The sequence below is a fragment of the Didymosphaeria variabile genome (assembly GCF_027946475.1).
Source record: "Didymosphaeria variabile strain IMI 356815 chromosome Unknown scaffold_6, whole genome shotgun sequence".
Lineage (NCBI taxonomy): Eukaryota > Fungi > Ascomycota > Dothideomycetes > Pleosporales > Didymosphaeriaceae > Didymosphaeria > Didymosphaeria variabile.
In genome coordinates this window covers 1,435,983-1,463,513 of record NW_026611625.1, presented here as the reverse complement: position 1 = coordinate 1,463,513, position 27,531 = coordinate 1,435,983, and the positions used below count along the sequence as shown (strand labels likewise).

The 27,531-nt window shown below is 52.0% G+C and overlaps 10 protein-coding genes across 10 annotated transcripts; 4 read left to right on the top strand and 6 right to left on the bottom strand.

The window, feature by feature from the left end:
• Positions 1-2,590: 2,590 nt before the first annotated feature.
• Positions 2,591-5,215, top strand: PRP4 (U4/U6 small nuclear ribonucleoprotein prp4; the record flags this gene model as incomplete). Its single annotated transcript, XM_056217145.1, has 2 exons — positions 2,591-2,732; positions 2,931-5,215. 2 exons carry the CDS (start codon positions 2,591-2,593, stop codon positions 5,213-5,215), a joined length of 2,427 nt encoding a protein of 808 aa, XP_056068701.1.
• A 1,361-nt stretch (positions 5,216-6,576) lies between these two features.
• N0V89_008388 (uncharacterized protein) lies at positions 6,577-7,544 on the bottom strand (the record flags this gene model as incomplete). Its single annotated transcript, XM_056217144.1, has 2 exons — positions 6,577-7,307; positions 7,358-7,544. The coding sequence occupies 2 exons, from the start codon at positions 7,542-7,544 to the stop codon at positions 6,577-6,579; spliced, it is 918 nt and encodes a 305-aa protein (XP_056068700.1).
• Positions 7,545-7,836: 292 nt separating this feature from the next.
• On the top strand, positions 7,837-8,463 carry N0V89_008387 (uncharacterized protein; the record flags this gene model as incomplete). Its single annotated transcript, XM_056217143.1, has 1 exon — positions 7,837-8,463. One exon carries the CDS (start codon positions 7,837-7,839, stop codon positions 8,461-8,463), a length of 627 nt encoding a protein of 208 aa, XP_056068699.1.
• A 286-nt stretch (positions 8,464-8,749) lies between these two features.
• N0V89_008386 (uncharacterized protein) lies at positions 8,750-10,063 on the bottom strand (the record flags this gene model as incomplete). The annotated part of the gene is made up of 1 exon (XM_056217142.1): positions 8,750-10,063. The coding sequence occupies one exon, from the start codon at positions 10,061-10,063 to the stop codon at positions 8,750-8,752; it is 1,314 nt and encodes a 437-aa protein (XP_056068698.1).
• A 1,227-nt stretch (positions 10,064-11,290) lies between these two features.
• N0V89_008385 (uncharacterized protein) lies at positions 11,291-13,082 on the top strand (the record flags this gene model as incomplete). Its single annotated transcript, XM_056217141.1, has 5 exons — positions 11,291-11,595; positions 11,746-12,018; positions 12,072-12,377; positions 12,619-12,930; positions 13,013-13,082. 5 exons carry the CDS (start codon positions 11,291-11,293, stop codon positions 13,080-13,082), a joined length of 1,266 nt encoding a protein of 421 aa, XP_056068697.1.
• Positions 13,083-14,467: 1,385 nt separating this feature from the next.
• Positions 14,468-15,046, bottom strand: N0V89_008384 (uncharacterized protein; the record flags this gene model as incomplete). The annotated part of the gene is made up of 3 exons (XM_056217140.1): positions 14,468-14,577; positions 14,631-14,829; positions 14,963-15,046. The coding sequence occupies 3 exons, from the start codon at positions 15,044-15,046 to the stop codon at positions 14,468-14,470; spliced, it is 393 nt and encodes a 130-aa protein (XP_056068696.1).
• A 1,981-nt stretch (positions 15,047-17,027) lies between these two features.
• Positions 17,028-18,562, bottom strand: N0V89_008383 (uncharacterized protein; the record flags this gene model as incomplete). The annotated part of the gene is made up of 2 exons (XM_056217139.1): positions 17,028-18,121; positions 18,175-18,562. 2 exons carry the CDS (start codon positions 18,560-18,562, stop codon positions 17,028-17,030), a joined length of 1,482 nt encoding a protein of 493 aa, XP_056068695.1.
• A 968-nt stretch (positions 18,563-19,530) lies between these two features.
• Positions 19,531-21,713, bottom strand: TRM1 (RNA methyltransferase tRNA(m5U54)methyltransferase; the record flags this gene model as incomplete). Its single annotated transcript, XM_056217138.1, has 2 exons — positions 19,531-20,370; positions 20,418-21,713. 2 exons carry the CDS (start codon positions 21,711-21,713, stop codon positions 19,531-19,533), a joined length of 2,136 nt encoding a protein of 711 aa, XP_056068694.1.
• Positions 21,714-22,370: 657 nt separating this feature from the next.
• N0V89_008381 (uncharacterized protein) lies at positions 22,371-23,623 on the top strand (the record flags this gene model as incomplete). Its single annotated transcript, XM_056217137.1, has 2 exons — positions 22,371-22,997; positions 23,054-23,623. 2 exons carry the CDS (start codon positions 22,371-22,373, stop codon positions 23,621-23,623), a joined length of 1,197 nt encoding a protein of 398 aa, XP_056068693.1.
• A 1,909-nt stretch (positions 23,624-25,532) lies between these two features.
• On the bottom strand, positions 25,533-26,495 carry N0V89_008380 (uncharacterized protein; the record flags this gene model as incomplete). Its single annotated transcript, XM_056217136.1, has 2 exons — positions 25,533-26,256; positions 26,308-26,495. The coding sequence occupies 2 exons, from the start codon at positions 26,493-26,495 to the stop codon at positions 25,533-25,535; spliced, it is 912 nt and encodes a 303-aa protein (XP_056068692.1).
• Positions 26,496-27,531: the final 1,036 nt, after the last annotated feature.

Below are 27,531 nucleotides of genomic sequence, written 5' to 3'. Positions count from 1 at the left end.
CCCGCCGTGTACTTTGCGAGCAATAGAAAAGGGGACATCGACTTGGCCTTGGCCATGTCCGGAGAAAGAGACTTCGAAGGACGTTGACCTCTGAGAGCGCTAGGAGATGTCTCCTGCATTTCTGATTGGCCATGCTCGACACAGCCTCATTTCCCACACGAACTCACGACACTGCGAAATGTGTCACATCATAGCTTTCTCATCGATTGTGGTTCATTGTGCTATGAAGACAGGGCACAAATGTATTCCCTTGCGACTCAGGCCATGTCCATATCATCTGTTTCGATCATGTTGCTGCTCTTCTGGTATCAGGTCAAGTGTCATGGGAATAATCAAAGCCCGCAAGGACTTGTGTGACACTTCGTGCCCATACGTACGCAGCCTCTCCGATACACAAACCATTATCAACGGGTCTCGTCGACTTGCTGAGCTGTCGATAGAGCACAGCATTGTTATATTCGCGTGCTCGAACTACTGCAGCTGCCCTGATACATATCTCAGACGGTCCGGTTCGATATGTGGATTATTTCTTGAACGCTCTGCGCTTTACAACGGTCGTACGAGAATGCACGAACAGTGAAGTGTCTACACACCATTTTCGCCATGTTCTGGTTTATTGGCAACTGCTATACAGAAACCATACATTGGGCAGGCATCGATCCTCTCCATCCCTATCAGCCAACGAAGACGGCTCGTCTAATTTCCGGCACTCACGATTCGTTCAAGAGATTGTTAGCTAGGTTAGGATACCGTTGCTATCCGACGACCGACAAGACCTCACTAGCTCTGACGCTTCGGCTATCTGCGTGGAATCTAGGGTCACATATGCACGTTAACGCACAGTAACACACTTTTCCCGTTGGCTGCAGATCCTGAGATAGATATTCCACTTGGAGTACCGGTCGACATTTGGCCCGTACTATTGTTGCCACTTACAGCAACAACATCCCAGAAACTTGCATGAATCCACTTCTTCCGTACTTCGCGTACAGAAATTGGAGCATTGCCGAAGTAGCCTCGGCAACTATCTCTTGTCGCCTCAAGATTTGGATGCGACACGATCATACCGTATTCGGAACGATCTTTAACAGCTTCAACAACGTTGGGCGCCGTTGGGCAATATTTATCGTCACTGCGCCAATATCTGTCTCAATTCGAAACCGAGCATCTGTGTTGCCGCTGTCGACGCGTTCGACTCTACCGCGGCACGATCCGCTGCACGATTCGGGTGTGGCAGGGCTTGTGCTTCCTCACCTCTCACACACCGACAATATTCGGAAACGCTGGGCAAGGCTAACTCGAGACTTGGCCTTGCTACCTATCAGATGTTCAAATTCGAAGCCCAATATAATACTGTGTCCGTACGCTTCCGCACTGCCCGAACATGCTTTCCCCTGATATCAGGGTACAACGTCTTACTGCAGTCAGCAAAGATTTCCACTTCATGATTCGCAAACCCTTGAATGACAAGCATCGAGTCTGTATTCACGAGTCGTAACGGCTGCTCGGGCATTAGCGTACGACGTACATCCGTGCAGTCGGAATACCCAAGAAAGTTTTAAGTTTGACGATCACCCGGCCTAGACCATCGATCTTTAGCCTTCCAAGGAATTGTAAGTTTGACGGCATCGTCCGGGGATCGCGCAGAGATAATTGATCAAACGGCTATTTACGTGAAACCTACAGAGGTGTTGTAGTGCGCGTTGCTGGTATGGGTAGGCTACGCTTAACTCTGTTCTTTGTTGATGATCGTCCAAAATTGGCGTACGAGGTCACTGCCAGTGCACATCTCCACTCTTATCGGATGTAACAGAACAAAATTGAAATATTGTTCTCCACTTCCCGAGAATTGGGCCATTGCTGGGTCGGTCAGAAGTGTACCACCTCATCCTAGGTACCTACGGTATGAGCGGTGTTCCACTGTACCCCCTCGCTACGCATTGACGATCTGCCCACAAGAACCTTATCACCGACCCCCGTGTCAACAAGAGGCTCGCATCTACTCTAAAAAAAAATGCATGTTAATGACCAGATCGAGGTCCATCTCGTCCATCTGACTTTAGAGTATTGTAGGCATCTGAACGCTTGAACCATTGGCCACGGCCAACAGTGCGTTCAACCACCGGAGCTCGACACATTCTTCATCTTTGCACATCTGCTATGTTATACACAGTAAACTCGAGATGTACCCTTTGTGTGTTTCGCCTGGTGGTAGTGGTGAATGTGACCACACGTGACAGAACCGCGGCCCCGGAGCCTTGGCCGCCTAACGCTAGTCTCAAAACCTTCACGTCATCTTCAGAACTTCGCGACTGCGACTTCCCCACCACGATCGCGACCTCCACACGCGCCCTCTTACTACCCTTAACACTGTCCATTTTTCCGTACAGAGAGCCAGGTCGCCACTCGCTCTTGTCTCTTCTCTGCGTGTTCCTCCGACACCCGCACAACGGGCAGGTTGGGTGAATACACCAGCTCGGGGCACACAGTCAGTGACAAAGGCACTCAATTGTTCTCACAGAAGAAAGCAAGCTGACGCACAAAACCCAAATTACTCGTCTGTAGGAGTTCGGCAGTAGCAGACGGCGCCATGGCCTCCCGTGCGAGCTCGTCGTCGGAAGGCGAAGTCATCGAACACCAGCAGAAGGCAAACAGCATCAGCCAGTCCAGCGAACGTACGATTAACGGCTCTAGCAGGGCATTTGGAGGAGACGGAGCTTCGGATGACCACGGTGCGTACTTTGTATATCGCAAGTCTGGAACGTGGATGCTGACCAGCAAAGGCTATAACCATCGTCGAGGACCAAGTCGATCGCCGTCCCCATACCGCAGGAGGCGTGATCGATCACCTTCGCCATACCGAGCCAAGCGCGACACGCGCCAGATTTCCAGATCACCCTCACCCTTTCGCTTTGCGAAAAGCAGCGGAGGCCGAAGCTACGACCCTCGATCGCACAACAAACGCAAGGCCTCGCCGTCACGCGGAGGACGTCCAGACAAGCGTCACCACACTGATCGTAATAGACCCAACGACCATAGGCCCGATTCACGCTACAATGACCCTCGAACCGCACTACACCAGGGTGGTCCTTACAATGACCGGAAGCCTTCAAAGCCCCTCTCTTACGCCGATACTGACCATCCGCCTACCGTTCCCGATTTTCGCGAGCACTTGCGCCCGTTGGAGAAGCCACGGTCGAACGGCAGTAGTCACACCAAGCGCGACCAGGGTCCTTTACGTGAAGAGAGCAGAAATGGACAGGTCTCCAGCAAGAGTTTTGGAAACTCGAATAAGTCGCAAGCTGCTTCTGCGCCTCAGGCCGGCGCAGATGGTGATGTTCAAATGTCAGTCATTGCGCCCTCAAGTGGACATTATTCGCTAATCGGCCCACGCAGGACGCAAGCAGCGGAAGGACCTGACATGTCCTTTGAGCCGGCTGTACAGGAGCAAGCGTTAGCGCAAGAGACTCGCGAGGAGAAGCGCCGCAGGTGGGCCGCCATACGAGCAGCTGCCGAGAAGGATAAGGCAAAGGACAACCTACTTCATCAAGCGCTTCTTGCTAATGCTTCCGAAAGTACGACTCCCAATGTTGCATCACCTATAGCGTCAATCGGGAGCCCAGTATCACCTGTAGGATCTCCTCCACTTGGCGATCTAAATTCTGTTCCTCCGTCACCTGATGTCATGATCATCGACAAACAAGGAGCTACCGGCGAGAGGAACAGCCCATCAGCAGAGAGCCCGTCCGCCGCAGATTACGATCCGATCAAGGACATGCTCGATGATCGCGATCGTGCAGCCCGAAAGGCCCGCCAAACAGAACTTCCCTCGGACGCTTACAGCGAGACTGACCCGAAAGTTCTCTCCACCTTGCCCGCTGAGAAAGTAGGCCCCATCAAGAAGCAAAAGAAGGACTTCGACATGTTCGATTTCGATGAAGACGAAGATGGAGCTGAGGCTGAAGCGGATGTTGTGGAAGAGGCGGCGAACACTGCAAAGGGCACTGTTTTGGACGAGAAGCTCCTCGACAACTGGGACGATGCCGAAGGCTATTACAAATTGATTGCGAACGAACTCGTGAACGGAGGTCGCTACCGAATGATCAAAAACCTTGGTCGAGGTGTTTTTGCCAACGTTGCGCAAGCCGAAGACATCTCAATACAAGATGACAACAGCAACCACAAACTAGTCGCAATCAAGATGATTCGTAGAAACGACCTCATGAGAAAGGCGAGCCAGAAAGAGATGGATTTCGTTCGCAAGGTGAATGATGCAGATCCGCAAGACAAGCGGCATGTCATTCGGTTGCTGAGCTCTTTCGACCACAAAGGCCATCTGTGCGCTGTGTTTGAGCATATGTCGAAGAACTTGCGAGATCTCCTCAAAGAGAATACTAATGGTCACGGACTCTCATTGCAGGCTGTTCGGTCGTATTCGCGCCAGATGTTCATCGGTCTCCAGCATCTTCAGAATTGTCAGGTCGTCCATTGCGATTTGAAGCCTGACAATATCCTGGTCTCACCGGATATGAAGACGATCAAGCTCTGTGATTTTGGCACAGCAGTTGACAAGAGGGATGTCATGGAACGTACAGAGTATCTTGTTAGTCGCTTTTACCGTGCTCCAGAGATCATTCTCGGGTTAGACATTGGGTACGGTATTGATATGTGGGCCATTGGTTGCACGATCTACGAACTATGGACAGGCAAGATCTTGTTCACGGGTCGCACAAATAATCAGATGATCAAGGCTTTCATGGACTGTCTCGGTTGGCCAACGGAAAAGCTCCTCAAGAAGGGGCTGTTGCAGAACGTTCTGGAACACTTCGAGGCTGGTCCACCGCTCAAGTTCATCAGCCAGGAAGTGGATCAGCAAGGCAAGGTATGTGAAGATCCTCAAGTTGTGAAACACATTGCTAATTTAGACCAGGTCACTGTACGCAAGATAGAGCAGCAGAAGAAAATTCCTCGCGACTTGAAGAGCCGTATCAACGATGCTACACGCGGCATGTCTCAAGACAACTTACCACCTGAGAGAGAGTTGAACGACTTTGTCGATCTGCTGGGCGCATGTTTGAACTTCAATCCGGAGAAGCGTATGCAGCCCAAGGAAGCGCTTCAGCACAAATTCTTCCCTCAGCCGAAGCTGGCCCCGAGAACGGCAGTTGTCAAACCTCCAATGGTCAAGCGACCTATGAGCGCTTTCCGACGTTGAGGCGCGCTTGTAAACTCTTTTTATCCATCTATTTCTGAGGCCTACACTGCCTGCACACCACGAACGCAAAGTCAAGGTACGTTGGCTTGTGCTTGCGTCTCTCCTACCCACATTCTGGCTCATTGTATTTTTGCTTGTTTTCAATTGGTCGATATGTGGTCACTGGATTGTCCTACGTCTCGACTCAGCAAATTCCGGCAAATTGGGCGTACATAGGCTTTTTATCTCGATGGGAAGAGACAAAGATGTTTTAGGGCTGAAGATTCACGGGCTCTCCGGGCTCCATGTTTATACCACCCATGCATGGTTACCGGACATGCGAATCAGCCAGATTTACTACTTCTTAAGCTATTGCATAATGTTGTGCCGTAAGACACGACTAAGACGTGTCTTTCCTGTCCTATGAAGCCATACACCGCATACCGCAGGCAAGTACGTGTGAACCTTTGTGCTCAAACGTTACCATCTGTCAGGCCACCCGTCAAATCTAGACTATGACCCCACAACCAAGAATGCCATAGTGTCCGAAATAGGCCCCAGGGTTCCATCCCGCATTACGCCCGTTGTGTTCACTTGACCGGCCCGGATCTCCACTCTCCGCCCCGATTCCGAACCACGTCGTGCTACAGCTGTACCACGACCACGCCTCTTATTAGACTACCATGAAACTTATCCATGTTCCAACACTAACTATCTGGCCTCTGTAGCCATGGGAGGTCCCCCGCTTTCGGAATCGCATTCAGAGGCTGCGCTTGTGACGCGCATTGCGTGCTTCAAGTTTCGGCATGAGGTGTCGGCGGAGAAGAAGGGGGATCGTACGCGCGCGTGTAGGGAACCCACCTGCTAATACTTGCACCTTGCCGAATCTTTACCGATTGGCTGATCGACTGGCGCAGTCCTCAAGCTCTACGAACAATATGAGCATTTACTAGCAGAGAAACCACGCGGTGGACGCCCACTGAATACACCGCTTAATCTTACAAACGTGAAGAGGGAAGCACAGTGGGATACGGGGTTTGTGGTGAAGTTCAAGGTCTGCTTATATTCCTTCCTTTTTCTTCCCTGAGATGGAAATTAGGGAAGTGCATAAGGGTGGGCTGATGTGTACAGAGTGAAGCTGCGAGGCAAGTCTTCGACAAGGCTGAGGGACATGATCGGCTGAAGGAGGAGACAGATCCGTTGTTGGAGAGAGTGTTTGTGTATGATTTTGTGGATGAGGAGGGGCTGGGGTGGTGAGTGGGTTTGATAAGACGTCCCGTGTGCTCCATCCGAACTATGACTTCTCTCTCGGGACTCGTCATAGACGGTTGAGAGTCGAATCTACATTATACACATACGTACTTGGGGTATCGTAGCCTAGTCTACCATCTAATCAAAGGCATAGCACTGTACAGCTCCTCAAACTCCCTCCCTATCCACCCGCCCGTTTCCCCCCCTCGGCCTACTATTCCAAGACTTCCTGCTAGCCAGAGTCCCGTCAGGGCTATCGAGATTCCATTGATGGTGTACCACCGTCTCTTCTTTGTGAGATGTCTTCTTGACTCGGTCGGCGAAGCTTGCGCCGGAGAAAAGCCTAGCCACTTGGCCCACCCCCATACGAAGTGAAATGTTCCTGCGGATACTAAGGCGATGAAGCCCCCGAATGAGACTATCGGGTGGAGAGCGAACCCGTGGCTGATGTACGATAGAGATATCATCGAATTATCCCCGTGCAAGTACGTCGGCAATATCCTCGTGGTCCACACATGCCACCCCGCTAGTGGGACCAACGCATACCCCAGCGCGCTCGTTCCGCTCAGCGCAGGCCACGGTATCGTTTTCCGATCGGTTTGTGTCTCCGCGCCGTAACGCTTCAGCGACAGGTGCCGTCTGTAGAAGCGCAGTGCAATGCCGGAAGTTATGTGTGCGGCGAGAGGGAGTGCGACGAGTATGGGTTCGGCGAGAGAGGACTGGTAGTACGGCCGGGTAAGGAGGAGGTAGCGATTACTTTCGGGGACAGAGCGCGTGAGGAGCGGGACGAGGGAGGTGTTGGTTATGTGGAAGGAGGCGAAGACGGTGAAGGCGTAGGAGGAGTATTTTTGGATGCGTGTGACTGCACATTGATTAGAATTCGATATTGACATAAGAGGATGGGAAACGCACGGTAATATGCAGGTCCATGGTTCCCCAAGCCCAGCGTCGTTGCTCTCGAGGCTTGCTCGGGCGGAAAATAGCCTTCTTTGAACTCGATGGGTGTCTCTTCGACAGGCGAGGGCTCCACTTGCGTCAGTCCCATTACGCCGCTCTCATCGTCGCCTAAAGGCGGCAGCTCTGGGTCGTTGTTCGCCATACTTGTCGTCGCGTGTACGTGGAACAATGCTGACTGCGAAAGTGGCAGGAACTAAATGACGTTGATTCGATGGAGCGCGGCGGTGGGTCTGTGCAGTGTGCAATGGACAAGGGTCTTGTGCCGCGGCTTGGATGCCTCGTGCCTTCTCCATAGCTGCGCGCAAGATAGGCCACACCTTGAAAAGACACAATTGTTTCCCACAATATCAGGATAGGTTGTAAAGACCCACGGACACCAAGAAAACCCTCGCGATTCTCCGTCAAAACCATTCCACGACCCACGTCCACCCACAATGCCACCACGCAATGCACCCCTCCCCAACGCGGTCAACCTCTTCAATTGTAATATTTGCGACAAAGGCTACCCGCGCCAAACCGACTATGAGAACCATCTGCGCTCCTACGACCACAATCACCGCCAACGCCTCGCAGAGATGAAGAAGTTGACCGACGCGAACGCGAGCGATGCCCCGCGCTTGAACAAAGGCCCGTTGGATATGCGAAATATACCGCAGGGTGACGCGGCGAAGAAGGGAGCTGGTCTGGGACCGCGGTTCAAGAAGGTTGGTGGCGCTTCGGGTGCTGGCGCAGGGGCGGCGAGTACGGGAGGAAGTAGGTTTAGGAAGATTGGGGAGGCGAAAGAAGAAAAGGTCGAGGAGAGGAAGGAGGAAAGTCCAAAGGTTAACCTAGCGGCGACTCAGGAAGAATCGGTACCGTCTGCTGAAGTAGAGGTTAAGACGCAGGTCGAAACAGAAAAAGACGAGGACGTAGTCATGGGTGACGATGACGACGAGGTGGTGACTTGGGAAGAATACGATGTCACGAAGCCGTCTGAGTGCGATCATGCGAATTGCCTTGGTTGTCAGATGCCTAAGAATCCAGTGTATGAGAATGGATGGCTGGTAATGGGGTCTGCTTGAGCTCGTCGATCGAGAGGATCGGCATTAGTTTTCCTGCATAGCCATGGCGTAAGGTTTTATTGAGGATATGGACAGCAACATAGATACCCGCATAGCATCTCGAATCATAAGTGCCAAAAATTGGGGGAACCGGCCTGGTATCCCTCAACACCTAGAAAGTTTTCAAACCGACCTCTATATTGAGCGTCCTGGGATAACACAACAAAGACAACGCAGCTACGAATTCTCCAACGCTTGTACGCTTCCTGTTCCCATTCGGCATTTTATACACCCAATAAGGTTTTGTCTAATAATTGGTATAAATCCGCCCCTCGTACGGCTGCAGCCTGTCTTGAGTCGACTCCGGATATGAGCTTAAGAGCAGTCGCAACCCATCAATCCTTGGGGCTGGCTGGGGCTCCGCGGTGAAATTGACTGCCACCAACGCTGTCTTACCGTGGTACTGCTTCTTGTACACGAAAGTACTCAGATTTTCCGTATCCAGCAGCTCGAACGTACCGTATACGAATACATCCTTGTGCTCTTTGCGCAGCCGCAGGAGCAATTTCCAGAAAGCGAGTACGCTATTCTCATCCTCCTCTTGAGCTTTGGCGTTAATGTCTCCATAAGACTCATGAGCCCGCATCCACGGCTGCCCATCTGAGAAGCCACCGTTGGCACTATCGTCCCATTGAAACGTCAATCGGGCATGATCTCTCGCCATCAGCTGCAGACCACGCATTATACGCTCTTTGCGCGTAGGATCCGTCCCATTTTCGGCCAAGCGCACTGCCTCCTTCCAGTAATTCTGACTCTCAACGTCCTGGTACTCCTCAATACCCCATTTCCTCGGTGCATTTACCATCCCAATCTCCTGGCCCTGATAAAGGAACAATGTCCCAGTCTGCGCTGCAAAGCACACCGCCAACATTTTCGCGCTCTTTTCCCGCCACTGCGGCGCATCATTACCGAATCTAGAAACACTTCTCCCGTTGTCGTGGTTCTCGCAGAAGACGGTTGACCAGCCGTCTGTGCCGTCAATAAAAGTCTGCCACTTCGCCACGATGCGCTTCATCTGGGGAAGATTCCAGGGAGTGAAGTCATACTTGTTGTCTGAACCTGGCGGCCCTTGACCCAGATGCGTAATGTCGAATTGGAAGATCATGTCCAGCTCCTTCTTCTCCGCACTAACATAGTTGAGTACACCCTCGGGGTCTGGCGTCATTGACAACTCGCCAACTGTGACAACCGGAAACCCATCATACGTCCTATACTTTGACAGAACCTGCGAATTCATCTCCTGAATGAATTTGTGAATGCGAGGACCGTTGCACCAGAACTGCGAAGCCGGTTGGACAACACTGCCGGGGTCTGTAATCGGCGCGTCTAGGAAGTCTATGTGCTTGGAGTATTTGTTGACTGTGTCGACGCGGAACCCGTCGATGCCTTTGTCAAGCCAGAAACGCATTGCGGAATCGTATATCATACATCTGCACTCCTTGTTTTCCCAGTTCAAATCAGGCTGGCTCTTATCGTAGAGGTGGAGGTAGTATTCTTGCGTGAGATCATCCCAGGTCCACGTTGAGCCTGCGAAGTAGCTGCGCCAGTTGGTGGGAGGCATGCCTGGGGTGAGAGCACAAAGTCAGTTGAAGAAAGAGTCGTGGGGTCAGATACTTCATGCATGCCTTCGTCAAGCGAAGAACAAGTTTTTCTTCTGCCAGAAAGACACATCCACTTTGTATCGAGCGGCTGGCTTACGATTTCCATCCGCGTCATACCGCGCGGGCCGCCAGAAGTACCAGTCTCTCTTCGGATTGTCCTTCGAGGATCGAGACTCTTGGAACCATGCGTGTTGGTCGCTAGTATGATTGACCACCAAATCAAGAATAAGCTTCATGTTATTCTCATGACAAGCTCCAATCAACTTTTCCACATCCTCGACCGTCCCATAGGGTGCGTAAACAGCTTCATAGTTACTTATATCATATCCCATGTCAACCTGGGGTGAATCGAACATCGGAGATAGCCATACTGCGTCCACACCTGGAGCTCGTTCAGAGGATGGGGGTTAGGGGAGAGGTGAGCACGTACCTAGCGAAGCGATATATCCAATTCTTTCGAGAATACCGGGGATGTCACCCCAGCCATCTCCGTTGCTGTCTTTGAAGGATGCAGGATAGATTTGATAGAAGGTTGCTTCTTTCCACCAGACGCGTTGGTGGTCTGCCTTGAAAGTCATAGCAGAACCGACTGAGAACAAGCATTAGCAAACGCGTCTATGATGTTGATTTGATTCAGAATGTACGACTAGATAGCTGGTTTTACAAAATTTTGTGCATTTGGGTGCTTTCGTGTTCCCGCCCCATCTGCGGATGGTGGTGTACCCCATCGGACCGATGTTCAGCCAATCAATACCCGTCATCATATACTGTGGCTACTTAGCCTACGATCATACTTGGCAATTGCCGTCTCAAATCTGCTTTTCTGCCTCCCGGACTCTACTATCCAGTCTGAAATATGTGTCATTCCAATCGAGCTATTAAGTTGGCCTGATCAATACCAAGAGCATCTGTATGGAGAAAAGCGCAAGTCTGCCTCTCAAACGGAACAAAGCTCAAGACCGACAAGCATGTAACCTGGCACTTTAAGGGTTGCATGCATCTCGGCAGAGTAAGCTGCACTCCGGCTGTCATTCGCCCGACATGACCAAGCGAGCAAGTCAGCTAGCTGTGGGGAAGGCGGTCACCAAGGATGTATATACGCATCGTGATCCCCACAATGCGCTCTTCACTTTTTATTTCTCCACCCTCCATACCCTTCTTACTTCCCTGCCCATACCATTGCCATCATGGCAGGAGGAGACGATGTAGATGCCGCTGAAAGACACAACATCGTGGCAGACCTTTATGCGCCCAACAAATCCGCCCAACAGGCCGCCCACGACGAAAAGTCCATGACCTTGATCCAGGCAATCAAACTCTACCCCAAAGCAGTAGGCTGGTCCATCGTCCTATCCAGCGCACTCATTATGGAAGGGTACGATCTCGCGCTTTTGGGAAGCTTGTACGGAAGTCCACAATTTAACATGAAGTATGGGAAGCTGAATGCGAAGACGGGGAAGTGGAGTGTGCCTGCGAATTGGCAGAGTGCTTTGTGAGTAATTTTGCCTTCATTTTCCTTCATACCACGCACGAGGATGTGCGTTGAGACACCGCAATACACCGCTTGACGCATCAATACACCTCTTTGCTCCAGAAATGCTACAGACGGACTTCAGGAATTATGCTGATGTCGAATATGTAGATCCAACGGCGCCCGCGCCGGCGAAGTCCTCGGTCTCCTCCTCAACGGCTTCATCAGCGAACGCTACGGATATAGAAAGACCATGCTCGTCGCACTAGTCTCTATGACCGCCTTCATCTTCTTGCTCTTCTTCGCGCCAAACATTCAAATTCTCGTCATCGGAGAAGTCTTATGCGGCATACCCTGGGGCATGTTCCAGACGCTAACAACGCAGTATGCGAGTGAGGTAAGCCCCGTGCAGTTGAGACCGATACTAACGACGTTTGTCAATATGTAAGACCATGAGAAGAGGGAGGAGGGGAAAGTATAAAGCTGACGTGGGATAGGTGCTGGGTCATGGGCCAATTTATCGCCGCAGGCGTGAACCGTGGCTGCGTTACACGGTCCGATCAGTGGGCGTACCGCATCCCTTTCGCTATCCAGTGGATATGGCCCGTTCCCATAATGATAGGTGTTACCCTCGCACCCGAATCGCCCTGGTGGCACGTTCGCAGAGGAGACCGCGAGGGTGCGCGTACTGCTCTGCTTCGACTCACATCTCCTGAGAGAGACTCGGATTTCAATCCAGACGACACGATTGCCATGATTGAGTATACGAATGAGATGGAGAAGGAGATGTCGGCTGGGACACGGTGGGTCGATTTGTTCAAGGGGGTGGATCTGAGGAGGACGGAGATTGTGTGCTTCACTTGGATTGCGCAAACGATTTGTGGGCAGAACATTATGGGCTATTTGTGGGTACACACCTCCCTTGCATTCTATTTCACCGCGCCGATGCAACGGCCTCGACATAGTGTGTTACCCCGAGATCCAGAGAACATCCCATCCCGACTCACTTCAAGTTCCCCAAGTGTCCGAACTAACCACCCCTAGCGCATACTTCATGCAAAAGGCCGGCCTCCCCACCATCCAATCTTTCAACATGTCCCTTATTTCCCTCGCCCTCGGTCTCATCGGCACTACCCTCTCATGGGTCCTGATGCAGCGTCTCGGCCGCCGCACAATCCATCTCCTCGGCTCCTGTACACTCTTCGCCCTCCTCATCATCGTGGGCGGGTGTTCCTTCGCCCACACAAAAGCCAGCAACTGGGCCATTGGCGGCCTGCTGATCACTTTCGTTTTCATCTACGACCTTACGATAGGACCGGTCACGTATGCGCTGATCTCGGAACTGAGTTCCACGAGGTTAAAAGCGAAGACGATAGTGTTCGCTAGAGCATTATATAACATAAGCAATATTGTGGTCAACATTCTAACGAACTATCAGCTTGGAGAACAAAATTGGAACTGGGGCGCCAGGACGGCGTTCTTCTGGGCGGGGACTTGTGGCTGTGTAGTGCTGTGGGCGTGGTTCAGACTGCCTGAGCCAAAAGGAAGGACCTATGCAGAGTTAGATGTGCTGTTTGAGAAGGGAGTCAGTGCGGGGAGTTCAAGGGGCGGTGGTGGATCCGTTTGTGGGCGGGATGGAGGGGAAAGAGAAAGTGGGGGCGAAAGAGTAGCTAAGCATTGTTTGGGTGTAAACAGATATCGACAGTGTGTGAGTTACGAGGGTTTACGTCTAGGTACCCTGCGTTACTCTTGGGTCGGCAATACTAAGGTTGTTTGTCGCGTGCGTCTCCTATGTGAGCTCGTATCCCGAGTCGACTCAAGACAAGCTACAACTGTATGAGAAGCGAATCTGCATCAATTACCAGAGCGAGTGTTACGAATGTTAACAGTATGGCATGTTGGAAACTACAAGTTTGTCACAGTCCGGTTAAACGTGACTATTTCACTTCATGGATCGACACCTACAATTCAACAGTGACGAATTTTATGAGGTGCGAATAAGCTCATACACAGGCAGTATTGCCTAACAGCAATAGAGCTTAGCGGTCAGCCGGTGAACTCAGTAATGGGGCGAAATCAAGTGCATCCAATGCGCAATCTGGGGCGACCTTGGCGAAATATGAAGCCTGACAGTGCCCCTCATTCAGGCCACCAGCGTGTCACTCAGCTTGAGACTGATTGTAGTAACACAGAGCGAGGAGGGGTAGTCTCCAGAGATGACGTGGCGGAGGTAGTGATGGTGCGATTTTGAGTGCGTCTGGCATTGCCACAGGGTTCATGATGACCTTTCACACTTTCTGTCTCGCCTGGCAACCAAAGGCTCTCGCCAGTTTTTAGTCAATGCCAAAGAGATGAACAATTGCATGGGTGCTTCGTCTTGTAGTACCAATGGTAGCCTCGATGCTTACCAGCTCAACATTCTTCGCTGTGACTGCTGAAGTGCGGGTTGTGCTTGTGATCTGTCAGAGGTTGTGTTGGTTCTAACCCAAAACGGACGAGTGATGTGTTCAAGATATGGCCAACATTGACGTCGATAGAGGGAGATACAGGCGGAAAATGCGAAAAGAAGGCTCAAGGAGGGACGTCCAGCTCGCGTACCGTCATGAAAAATAGGCCGTTACTGTGTCCAAATATGTAGAATCCACCATGAAAGTCGTACAGGGCGTTATAGGCAAGGAAAAGGTCTGAAAGAGAGACATTTCCCGAGCCTTCGGAAGGGAGAGGACAGCGATACTGAGCAGTATCGTGTACACAACCTTCCCGTGCTACGTTGGACAGGCTCCTTGTTGAAGAGGCCTCCCAACTTGCAACGAACAATATATACCAGATTCCGAGGCGTCCGGCCCCAGAGCAACATACAAGAAAGTATCGATAGCCGCGGCGCGGGGGAGCCTCAGAAGTCTCGTACGGGGTCGTAGGGACGTGAAGGGGGCACCTGGTGGTAGGCAGAGCCCGCGGCCACGGCGGCCGTCGAGTTGCGCTTCGGCATACAGGTCTTGTTGACTGTTTAAGACGTCAGTATGAACATATGGAGGCTGACGAGAGAGCTGATCTACCTGCCCACTGCTTCACATCCCGGATACAGATCGACATGCGCCATCGTATGATGTCCTCGCCTAGGGGAGAGATGCCCTCACGCCTCAGCTGGCCGTTGATGCTCTCCCGCACTCTCGTCTTCTCGTATGCAGGCACATTCGTCCAGTTCCACTCGGGGTGCTCCGAAGCCAATCGCCTAGCCTCTTCTTTGGCGAACGCCTGCGAATATCCCGGCGGGTCAGTGCAATGTCATTTTGTAGACGATCAGGGCTAACGGGGACCGAACAAGCGGCGGTGAGGCTCTGTGGCCGGGGAAAATGGCGGGTCAGCTGGACTAAAGGAAGGGACGTACGTAGAACTTTGCCCACTCGCTCCAGTTGAGGCCGCTTTTCGCGCGGGCTTCTTCTGCGGTTGCAGTGGTCAGTAACCACGACATGGCTACCTCGGTGCACGGCGCAAGGGTTGTTCGGTGCCAGAGTTTAGGCGCCGGTATTAGCGCGCTTGAATCGGTGGTACTAGCTGTAACGGGCCGCTTGTGGCGCATGCTGCGAGGGTCATCCCTCTAATGGCCGTGCAGTCTCCCACAGGTACTCTTTTCTTGTCCAGGGTATCCTTTATCCCGGTATACATGTTGTTCTGGCGGTGTCCTGTCTCGGTGTATTGACAAGGTAAACGGGAGCTTGCCACTCTCAATTGACTGGAGACAGCTCGCACAGCCTTCTGAGAGGGCTGCTTAATTCCAAGGTGCTTCGGCCCAGCAATTGACGGAGGCTTGAAGTAGTCAAGAGAAGCAAGAGGTCGTGTGATGGTTGTCGATCACACTCCTCGGGGTCTCCGAGATGCCGTGCAAACGAAGCCGCTAGGTATGCGACATCGGATGTACACCTCAATTGGAGCCTTGCTGTGGATGCGTGTCCAATGCGTCGGTAGCACTTAGGCGCGTTCGATTGTGCCTGCCAAGGACCATCAAACATGTGTCAATGTCCTCGTGATGTGCCAGAGCGTTTGCTGGAGCATGGCATCGCAGCCGACGAGATCCTGGTGCAAGTAAAAGTCTTCCATTTTGACCAGGTAGTCACCGTGCCGTTACTTAGTGATGTAAGCCGGGAACAAAGCACAAGCTACTAATGTAAGAGCTGCACGATGGTACACATGGACTGCGCGACGATATCAATGAATGAAAACATAGTAGCATCCTACCCCATAGAGAATTGAGGCAAACAGCAACGCGTCGACCGACTGATGCTCAGATGCACATGAAAACTGAAGTGGGTAATGGTAATTGGATAAACCAGCAGATGATCTAAAAGACGCGGAGACGATTTTCGCTTCAGGCCGTCAAACGCCCAATCAAGACATCAATTGTGGACGACGAGACCAGAACCGAAGAATGTGTCGCCCAAGGCAACCTGTACATTTTTCATTGACAGTTTTCAAACCTACAAGGAACTATGTGACCGCGTAGGTAGAAAAACGGCGTTGACTGTAGAGCTGTGGTACGGAACCTGCAACTTTTATAGCTCTACCCATAGCTACAATGTCTCAAACCCCCCTGCTGCATTCAACTCTTTTGCTGCTTCCTCCGTATCGCATAAAAGCTCGAACGTAATAGGTTTGAAGCTGCGGGAGACGCCTAGTTTCGAGTGCACATGTGCAGCTGTCCCTGGGCCTATCTTGAGGCCAACTACATCCGTTAGTGGGAATGCGTAGCAGGTCCTGGAACTGAGGCTGAGGCTGAGGTTCAATCAGTTCGGCTTCGAGTCTGGGGTGCTGTCACGGGTAGCTGCTTCCTGTGAAAATCAGGACGGATTGAATCAAAGCATGAGACGGTGTTTTGATAGACCGGTGCTTGCAACACTAAGGTTGTAGATGCGGAAAGACCACGACTCTATGATTGGCAGAATTATTGGTGCAATATATTTGGTAGTTTTCTTTTGTATGGGCCTAAAATGTTGCAATATTCTCGCTTTATCGATATTCAGGACTAGAGCAATGACCTCATGAAGAATTGACGGCAATACACGAATCCTTCGCCGATATTCTTGAACAGCTAATTAACGTTCCTCCCGCCCACTCATCCATCTAGAGATAAGTAGCTGATTACATCGCAATAACTTCAATGCCAATACTATATTATCAACGTCTAAATACTGACACAATGTGCCAGTATCTTGATATCGCGATCGCGGTCGCCCGTCAGGCTTTGATGGGTTGCACTCACGCCAGATTGTGAGACTATAAAGAACGAGAATGATCCATCAGAACAGTGAGAAAAGATAAAACATGGGATTTAGAGTTATTATATAACATACTCCACATGGCACGTTGTAACTTCAACATTGGAAGATAGTGAATAGTATATACATGCTTCATTACGACTCATTACAGCATTCCTCCCTTTCATCTACACCTCCGGCTTAGCCTGCTTGGTAGAGACCAAGCGCAACCACGTGAGGGTTGATCATCGACAAGTTGAATGGCGTGAGGAAAAGATCCGAGTCCGTAATCGCAATGAATGCCGTCCCGTTCATAGCGGGATCACCCTCGTACACTTCGCTCGCGGGTTGATATGTGTATCCACTGTTTTCACCAGTGATGGTCAAAGGCGTGTATGTCAAGTTCAGCTGTGCGACCCACGCGACGAATTGCGGCTGGCCGGCAGAAGTGGCGGTTACATACGAGTTGTTAGGCCCGACAGCCTGCCCTGGCGCGTCCCAGGTGAGGTTGACTTGTTTACCAGGAAACGAGAGAGGCTCGGATCGATTGTGTGCGATAGCAGGGCCGCAAGCGTAGCCGGTTGTGTTGAGGTTAACGCAGGACTCATCGGCGGGGATATCAGAGCGGGCGGGATCCGCGGTACGGTTACCGACAACTTCGTAGTCTGCTGTATCATTGGGCGAAAAGCGGTTCGGGTTCGCCTGGTTCACAACGTGCAATGCGGGGAAGTTCTGCCATGCGAGACGCGTGGTGTTCTCCGGGCAGGAGCTGATGTAAGGTGCAAGGTAGGACCACGCCCACGATTGCGGAATGCCAGTCTCGAACCACACCGGCATGGGGTGTAGGCCAAGCATCTGGCGGAAGGACATCTGCTGACGGGCTTCGGTGGCAATGGACTGCGAGAGGAGCTGGCCGACCTCGCGGCTGTCAAGGTGGTTGATGAAACCCCAGACGCCAGACTCGCCCCAACGAGTGAGCTTTTGGTTGAAGTCGATGAACTCGCGGACGGTGCGGTAGGGGTAGTTGTATGTGCACTGTGGAGGAGCAGCCTCGCCGAGCATGTTACTGAGTAGAGTAGCATGGCCGGTCTCTTGGATCGCCATGAAAGCGATGTATGAGCGATCTTCGGCGGTTAGGCCAGCTTCAAGGAAGTCCTCCTCTGAGAAGACGGCGAGACCGTTGTTGAAGAGATCGAGCTCGATCCATTCTTGGTACAAGCCAAGTGCGATTGACTCAAAGTCGAAGTCGCTGTTCACCATATAGCGCGGTTCAGTGCCGTTGGTTCCGAGACCGCCTACAGTTTTGTTAGTCCGCAAGCAAAGTGAAAGCAGCAAGAATTGGACCGACCATTAGGCGTGTACGGAATTGGTGCAGGGTTCTGGAGCTTGCCATCGGCATTGTAGTACGTGGCCGTCGGATTCGGTGGTAGAGGCGCAATGGCCGTTCCGATAGTCGTGGGTGCCTTCTCGGCTCCGGTGGTTGTAGGAGTGCCGGAGAATGGACCATGGCTAGTGGCACCGGTTACATCGGAACTCCTTCGCGGGGGCGCTGATGCAGGTGTGGTGACAACAGCATTGATCTGGGAGTCCGGACCAAAGCTTGATGCTGGTGCACCAGTCGGCGCGCTGACGGTGACGGGGAAGTCAGCATCAGAGTATCCAGGCACCTGAGGCGCGGGAGCAGCGACAGCGAGCGCTGACAGCAGCGTCGAAGCGTAAACAGCCTTGGTGAGCATCTTCGCAGTTGGTCAAGGTCGGATGATGTCGCATAGCATCGGGGACGGCGGCGCTGTTATATACGGCCACGAGAGGTTTCGTCGTCAACGCGTAATGGCAGTCCAAAGCCCTGCTCGACCAATTCTCAATAAAAATGACTTCATGACATGCTCGAGGCGGAATAACCGGCAGCACATTTTGGGAGACTTGAGATGCGCCATGGCAAGAGCCCTGCAGGACGGAAAGACCAGTGCTACGCGTGGAGGTGGGTCGCGGCAACAAACGACGGACAAATGAGCATGGATAGGCATCGGTTTAAGGTTGGGCGATTTGGAGCCGCTGTGGGGACGCGTGGGCACCGCGGTCAGTGTTTGGGCCGTGATGTAGGCATGACAGCACGACTATCCAGACCCTGGTCCATATCAATTCACAGCTGTGCCAGAGCTTCTTGACAAATGAGATGCGGGCGACAGTGACATCGCCACGGTCCTCTTTGTAAGAACAAACGCCCAGACCTCCGATGTGGCTCAATCCCCTGGTAGAAGGCCCCGCGGAGTCACATTGGTGGGAGCGAGGTCGGCAGGTGCACGGAGCCTGGTTCCTGGACCGCACGACTGCCGAAAAAAAGTACCAGCATCTGAACAATTGCATGCTGCTGGACATGCAGATCGCAGAGTTCGCTAATCGGCGTTTCGCGGTCTGGTGCAGTCAGCATCGACTCGAGATGGGTGACGTTCGGAACTTTTACAAACTACGCTAAGCTTAGACCATCGATGACGAAAGAGCGCGGTGTTCAAACATGCACAATTTTCGGGATACACGACACAAAAAAACGGGTGGGTGCGGGGTAGTCGAAAATGCTTGCATGTACAGCCTTCGAGTCTCCGTTGTTGCTCGACATATGTCGGCATTGGTCCAACTGCGCATACGGGACCAGCGCAGACTTCTTCCAGCTTGCATCATACACGCGTCCACGGCGCGTACGTGCCTACTTCGCGCGCGACATGGGACCCCAGTTCTCGCGTGGAGCGACCTGGTAGCGCACATATTTCCCTCTGTCCTGGTCCTTGCCGAGCCGCTCATCGAACTTGACTTCGAAATTGACACCCAAATAGGAAGGGCGATCACTTGAGCCGCCTTTCGTTCCCGTCAGCTCGCCGTTTCCTTCCGAGCCCTGCTGTTCAGCATCTCCGGTGCCCGCGATTGCACCATTGAGAGTTCTTTCTGGAATCCCATCACCAGTGGTTTGCAACTCTGCTGCCGAAATCTCTGCCGCCGCTGCAACGTCTGTAATCTCTTTTGGCCGCTGTCCCGCCGATGCCTTCTGATGAGCGCTTCCTTTTGACATGATGGCGTGACCTGCGCTGGTCTGTTTGAGCGCGTTCTTCAGTGGTGCTCTTTGGCGAACCCACTCAAGCATAATATGCCACATGTCCCTCCACGATGCATCCGTCTTGATGGAGCCGGGTCGGCAGTGGCTCATGGTCACCCGAAACCCAGCGTGGCGAAGGGCACCTCGTACAGCTGCAGTAGGCGGAGCTGAGCAGTGAACTACTCTGGACAACGAACTGGTGGTTGTGAAGAAGGGGTGATGATCCAAGACTGCTGGGTCTGCCTTTGGAATCAATGCATCTAGGCGCTCTGGCTCCTTACTCTTGCTGGCACTCTCTTCGGCGCCAAAGGTTGTTTCTTCCAGCGCGGTGTGAAGCATGCCTTCGATGCGATCCATCGTAGGGTATGTTGTTCGATCCGCAACTTTCAGCTGCGCGAGAACCCGCTTGATGAACTCTGGATTGTGCAAAGGTCCCCCAAACATCGGACCGGACACCTGCACACATTAGCAGGCGAAATTTGAAACTCTATAGGTGCGCTTACATGTGTTTTGAATCCGCAATGCTCGCAGTGTTCATTTGCAGAGGGGCCATGGGCGAACCCATGCTTATAAAAAGTGCTGTTGTTCTTCGCCTTTTGTTCCCTATGCCGAGCCAAGGGTTGCGTCTTCCACGCTCCGCATCCTGCGTCACAATGGTATACGAGCATAGTCTTCCCGGCAAGGAACTTCACGTCATTGGGTGACTTTCGCACCCTTACAAAGACTCGGATATAGTAGTCGATAGAAAGGGAGAGCAGAGGTTCTATAGCCATGCCATATCGCCCTGCAGATTGCGCGATAGCATGTAGTACCAGCCGGAGACCACCTTCATGGCAGGAATCACCGGTTAGCGGTAAACCGCCGTATAGGGAGAAGGTCTTCTCTAAATAGCCATGGGAAGCGAAGATGGCAGAGTCGGTGCAGGTGACGCACAATAGGCCGTCGTCGTTGATAGCTTGTATGGCCGAATCTATAAAAGGAGAGGCGGTGCCGTAGGGATCCAGATCGATCACATCATATCCTTTCTTGTCACAGAAGCTGTACATATAAGCAATCGCATTGCCAGTATGAGCTTGGATCTTGTTCTCGAGTCTGTTGTGCTTCACATTGAGCGCAATAGATTGTGTCGCCTTTTCCGACATGTCATTAGCTGTGATAGAGGTCGCAAACGGTATTTCGTTTGCGTATCGTAGCGCACGAAGGCCAGTCGCAGATAGAGCATCTAGTATGCTAAAAGGTGGTCTCCACGGCGATTGTTCTGTGGGCCTCTCTGTTTCGGACGCGGCGGCATTTACATCTTCGGTGCCAGACATGGCAGCGTCGGTGTTATCCTGAACGCTCTTCCTTCGCTTGGCTGCAGACTCTTCCGTACTCACGGCTGCCTCGCCGTCGTCCAGCTTCCTTTTGTTTGCAGCAGCACCGACGAGCTGGACCGTAGATGTCTCTGGAGCTGACTCATTACTGGCGACATCATTCTTCACCCTCTTCTTGTTCTTCCTGTCTGCCTTCTTCTTCTGCTGATCATGCCTTTCCTGCTTCCGTGTGATCGAATCCTCGCCAAACGTCTTAATGGCCAAGACGCTCAGATCACGATTGAACTGCTGGATTGGATTGTAAAAGACCTGTTGCTTCTGCGTATCCTCTTTGGACATATTCGGGTCCAGAGAGGTGGGCGTGTCGTAAGGCACAAGGATATGTGCGAGCCCTTCGTTGATTGTAGTATATTCCTTCCCTTCATGCTGGACGCTCTGCCCTGCTCGAGGTAGAGCTTCAATCGATACGGGCTGTGGCTCGACCATATTCGTAAGTATGCTAGCATACGATCGTACGCTCACGGGTGGGGTATTGTATACGGCGCGTCGAAGAGGGCTATCGATGACCCATCTGCAGAGAATACGGCGGGCTGGTAGCGCACATAAAGTGGAAAGCCTAATCAGATGCGCGGCCAGCTTTGGCTAGCTTGTGTGTAAGGCGAGGTCGGTTGGCGCGTAGGAAAGAAAGTGGTAGTAAACCGCAAGACCAATGTTTGGTGCTGATCGCAAAGCTCCAAAACTTTTTGGCTCACAATTAAGCTTACAGTTAGCGCCTTGGCCCAAAGGGTCGCTCAATGCCCCGCAACCTCTCCAGGGCTGAACAAGTGCTTGTGCGATCTGCATTGGCGGTTTGTGGGAATGCTGGTTGATTCGTTGTCAATTCATAGTAGGTTCAATGATCGGAATTCAGGGAGTGTTGAAGAGATGGGTAGAGCTTGGCCCACTTTTCCTAGCGACCTCTGGGATGTACTCCGCTCCGGCAATACGACGGTTGCCTGAAATAGCCCCCGAAACAGAAATCGTGTGACCCTTAGTGGGAACACATAAAGGCTGTCGAATACCCTTCACTGGCGGACATGTTACTGTTCGCTATAGTCTTAACTTCAATCTATCGTCGTCTTTGTCCAGGGACTATCGTGAGCCATGGGTAAACCTCAGCCAACGCCTACGCCTTATCGCGATGATCCAGATGCCGTATCGTTACACACAACACCTGACGATTACAACTACAATGATGCGCCCGACGTCGAAGATTTACCCCCATCATATGCCGATAACCACACTGCACCTGTGATACATCACATTACGCCTACCCCCTCTGGACGGACCAATCATTCGGAATGGTTTCAGCTTAAGAACGGAAAGCCTCAAGTGCCAGAGACTCAGACTCAAAGCAATCCGAGGTACGATACGGATCCAGTGGTGCTTGAGGAGGCAGTGCGCTCGCTGGCCAACCAGGCTCCTTACCCACTGGTCTATATCATGGGGACGCACCGAGAAACGGTCAAGCGGGGCGATAAGAAGGAGACGAAAGATATCACAGACTTCAGGATCGTCATCGACCTCCAGCACCATCTGCGACAGGCAGAGATGACTCTCAGGACGGTTGAGAATAGTGAAAAGACGTATCGAGGGAGCATCACGAAATGCCGCGCACCTGGACACAAGCAGGGAATCGAGGTCGGCGATGCGAGCCCTACACTCAAGGAATGGTGTCACCGTTACTGCGCTTCACCCAGGTTGCTGAGAATCTTCCGTCTACGCCGCGTTGTACGTAACTCGAAGCGGTCGTGCTTTGCCGTACTGACTTGAGTAATCGTGTATAGGTCACAGGTTTCGAAGAAGAATACCTAAAGAAACGCCTCGAAGGCTTGATCCGCAGCACCAACTATCGAGGTCACATCAGTGTGACTTTCCCAGTAGAGAACAGGAACGTCGATCTGTACACGACGAACCGTATCAATCAATGGCGTCTAACAACGTGGATCCGCTGGGTATTCTACCTGACGTTCCTCTGGATCTTTACTTGGCCTGCACTATTCTTTGCTACGAAGCGCTACGCAGTCCTCAAAGCAGAATGGCCATGGTCAACGACTGATAGTCAAGGCATCAAGCAATATACTACAATTAGTGAGGAGCAATGGTTCGCGAAATGGCACGTAGGCATCAGACGCCTTGTCTTGGACCGCTACCAGTGTGAGGCGAGCGAAGAAGTCCTACGTGGCGTCATTGCCCGAGACGAAGATCCACCTATGCCGGGGACTCTTCGGACGGGCCACCAAGGTGTGGACTCGACCGTTAGTTTGCTCACACAGGGTTTCCAAGTCGCTCGTGCTCTTTCCCATGGCGACAACCTTGGACGCGGAGTCCAAGGTGGCTGGGGATATGATACATAGGCGCCCGCGGGTCGTGCGCCGTTTTTTGCGCGTTCCTTCGATGGCTTCTAGCGATTGCCTCTTCTAGAGGACCAGGATGAGTAGAAGCAATGGCTTCCGATGCAGCTATGAACATCTACTCAGACTACCGCTAGCTGATGCTAGATAGCCCTTCCCATTTTGGTATCTCACCGTGCTTTTCTGATACGAATTCGGAACGCCATTTCTGTATAACCCATATTGTCGAGGAATTGGCTGCTCATGCAGCACGCACAAACTGCTGATCGATACTCAATATATTGCCCTCGATACTTGAACCCCGCAAGAGTCCACACGTGCCTGCAGGATTTACGTATTGGTATCTCAGTCAGCAGAAGCGAGTCGACAGATCCATATGCGTCTCAAAATAGTGCGTCAGCTCGGTCAACAGCGTGTTAGTTTAGGGGTGATGTTATTGCTACTCCCCATTTTCGTCGCCAACTCGCCTGTTTTCTTGATGTTTGTGATGGCCCCTGGGGTCTTCATACAAAGCCTTACGCGTGTGGAGCCGGCTAAAATTACCTCGCCCCACGACACCTCAGATGCACGAAGGCGCAGCAACCGTACAACATCACCACGACAATCGCTAGGGAAATACTTGTGCGAGGGTCGCCCTAACAAGAAACTTTACCGTCGTGATCCGATTGGTACCACGCGATTCTCAGCCTCAGTTGGACGATCATCTCAAACACACCTGCTCCCATAGCAGGCCCGTGTCATTGCTCGATTCATCCTACAAAGCTGCATGCGGTGCAGTATCCCCACACAACATGAACAGCGCTACATGCATCACGTTTATCAAAGCCCCGATTCAGGAGATTCGCGAGAAAGACGCCTGCTCAATGCTACAAGAGGTTGCATTCCAGGCCTCCCATGACCTACATAGGACCGCTCAATGGTTAGAGCATACGGCAGTATTATTAGCCTCGCATGCCGGATTATAGTGGGTACACCAGTGGATCACGATACCACACATCCCGACCTCTGAGCTACCTCGAACAGTCACTCTACCCGCTGTTCCTTCACAGATCACATGATGCAGCTCTATATATCATCCAGATGTATCCGTTACCGAGTATATCATCGCAACACTCCACGAACTTTACTTTCATCAGCAACCACAATACATACTCAGAGTAATTTAACCAACAAGCCTTGAACACCAGCATCACCATGCAGCTCATCGCCACCACCTTCCTCGCCGTCCTCGGCGCTGCCTCCGCCGCCCCAGCGCGCAACATCCAAGCCCGCAGCGGCATTACCATAACCCTCTATCCGGAGGCCAACTTCGGCGGCGAATCCTTCGTCATCTCTGACGTCGTTAGCAACGAGTGCGAACAAGTTTCTGAGGGAGTTAAAGTTGGCAGTGTAAAGGTTGCTCCTGGAGCTCTCTGCAGACTGACTTAGTAAGTCGACGACTTAGTTGACGGGTGTGAAAGAAGAAAAGGGAATACTGATTGGAACAGCTCCGCACCCACCTGCACACTCCACGGTGATCTTTTTGTCTACCCGGATACGCCGGCGGAGGATTTGACGGGCGAGATTGTAACGAGCTATCTTTGTCAGACTTGCACGGGATGCTAAGGAAGGGTTGGTTCTAGTGAAGGGGGAAGAGATGAGTTAAGCGATACATTTGACGGAGTCGATCCTTTGCGCATTGCATGGCGAGATTTTTGACGACACTCCTTTTTAGGATATAGTCCACGACGCTCTTTGTAAGAGTAATGATAATACAAGGTGACTGGTGACCAGCAAACCAGGAAATTGTTCATAACTTATCTGGCTGTTTTGATACAGAGATGAGCTCGGTGAATACTGTGCTAAGTATGTTCGCCTGGCGTTCGTTTCAGGCTTTGATATCCGAAATGAATTGATCCGATCCAATCTGCTCCTACTTCCCTTGTCTCGGAACAACTGTATCTTTGTTGTTCTCCAAGAACTGCCTGAACGTTGTCAGCGGAACCCCATGACTCTTGATCTCGTCCATGTCGGCTAACCCGACCAGTTGCTCCATAAGTCTTTGCCCAACCACAAAAGGATTCCCCGCTTCCTTTGCATTCTCCTCTGGCGTGCGGTAATGAACGTCAAGCTTTCTGCCTGATGCTCTTTCGATCTCAGACAGTATATCTGCAACCGTAATATTCTCGCTCACGACGTTGATCGGCCTACCGGCGTACTTCTCAATATTGTTGAACACGAGAGCAGTGAAAGCGCCGATGTCGTCAGGGTCGACTGTAGAAATGAGCAAATCTGGCCTATAACTACTGACAAACTTGCCCTCCGAGAGGCCGGGGTACATCATGTCGACAACTGGGAGAGTGATGTTGGTGTTGAACCATCCTCCGCGAATTGCCGTCCAGGGGATACCGGACTCTCGGACGAGCTTTTCGACTGCGATTTTTCCGGTGACTGCAGGAGCGATCATAGGATTGCTAAAGACTTGCTCGACGTTGGGGTCGCTTAGACCGAGCTGGGTGGACACGGCTATGTGTTGCACTCCTGCGCTTTTGGCGGCATCGAGCAAGATGCGTGCCTCGCGGCTTTCGGAATCATCCATCCAAGAGGGCATCTGAGTCAGAAACACAGCGTTGCAGCCTCTGATAGCTGAGCTAACTCTGAGCGAGTTCAGTAGATATAATGCTGGGAGACGAGATATCGTAACTTACGATGCGGTATCGCCGAGGTTCCCTTTGTGAAGGAACACTCCATCGCCGAACTTCTTGAGCGCAACAGCGCGTTCAGCGGAAGGGTCTGAGACGAAAGCATGCACATTCCATCCAGATCTCGACAGGTGCTTGACGACGGCTTTCCCCTGGGAGCCAGTGGCCCGGATGACAAGGGCTGTTTTCGACATGTAGAGTATGAAAAAAGTAAGGAAGTTGCGAATAAGAGTTTAGCGAAGTGGTCTCGAATGTACCGATGTTGTTGTCAGCGCCGTCTAACCTTTGCTTTTATAGCTCTCTGCGTGGAGTACCGCTCCGCTGCCTCGCGAGGAATTCCGCACCCCATATAGACGGAGACCCTCACTTCCGCATCTGGGTCTGAAAGCTCGGCGGAAGCCCGCACACACCACAAGTCATATTCTTGAATGCTGGGAAGTCTACTGTGAATGACATTGGATGCAACAGTATGAAAGAACCAGCAGCGACGAACAGAGGAATTTCGAAGCAGGAGCTCCTGAGAGCTGATTGGCCGAAAGTGACAACAGCCTAAGATTTGTAAGCATTTCCCCTGTCTCATAGCTCCGAGTCAACTTAGAACCACTCCATTCCGCCTCACACGATGCCTCCGAACCGCTTTCGGACTCCCAATGCTCAAGGACGCCAGAAATCATGTTCCGAGTGCGCGAAAGCGAAGCGGAGATGCGATCTACAGCAACCCAATTGTCTACGATGCGCGAGGCAGAGGCTTACTTGTACATACCCGCCGCAACCTCGCATATCACCTGCTGTCTCAGAGCTCCATGAGCCTGCTCCTAACGAAAGTTCTTTGATCGAGGAACTGTTTAATCCAGTGCTGGAGCTGCCTTTCGATCTAGAGATCACAGATGTAGCTGTTGCACCAGAACTGGAAATACTGGACCCCGTCGCAGATCTTTCCGAGACTATGGAGAATCTGGAGCATACTAACAATACGCTTGGAAACTTTGCAGGCAAGGAAATACCTGATGCATCTTCCAGGTTTGGAAGATATCGCTCGGCAAAGTCAATTTCTAACCTTCTCGCATCCGAACTCTTCGAGTCGCGGGTAGGCTACTCCATGGAACAATGGAAACTAGCCCCTCGGATGATGGCGAAGAAGAACTGTACTCCGTGGAGTCATCCTAATCTGTACGAAGAGCTGATGCCCAGAGCTATGCAAGGTGCGACCACCTGATTTATGAGTCGCGG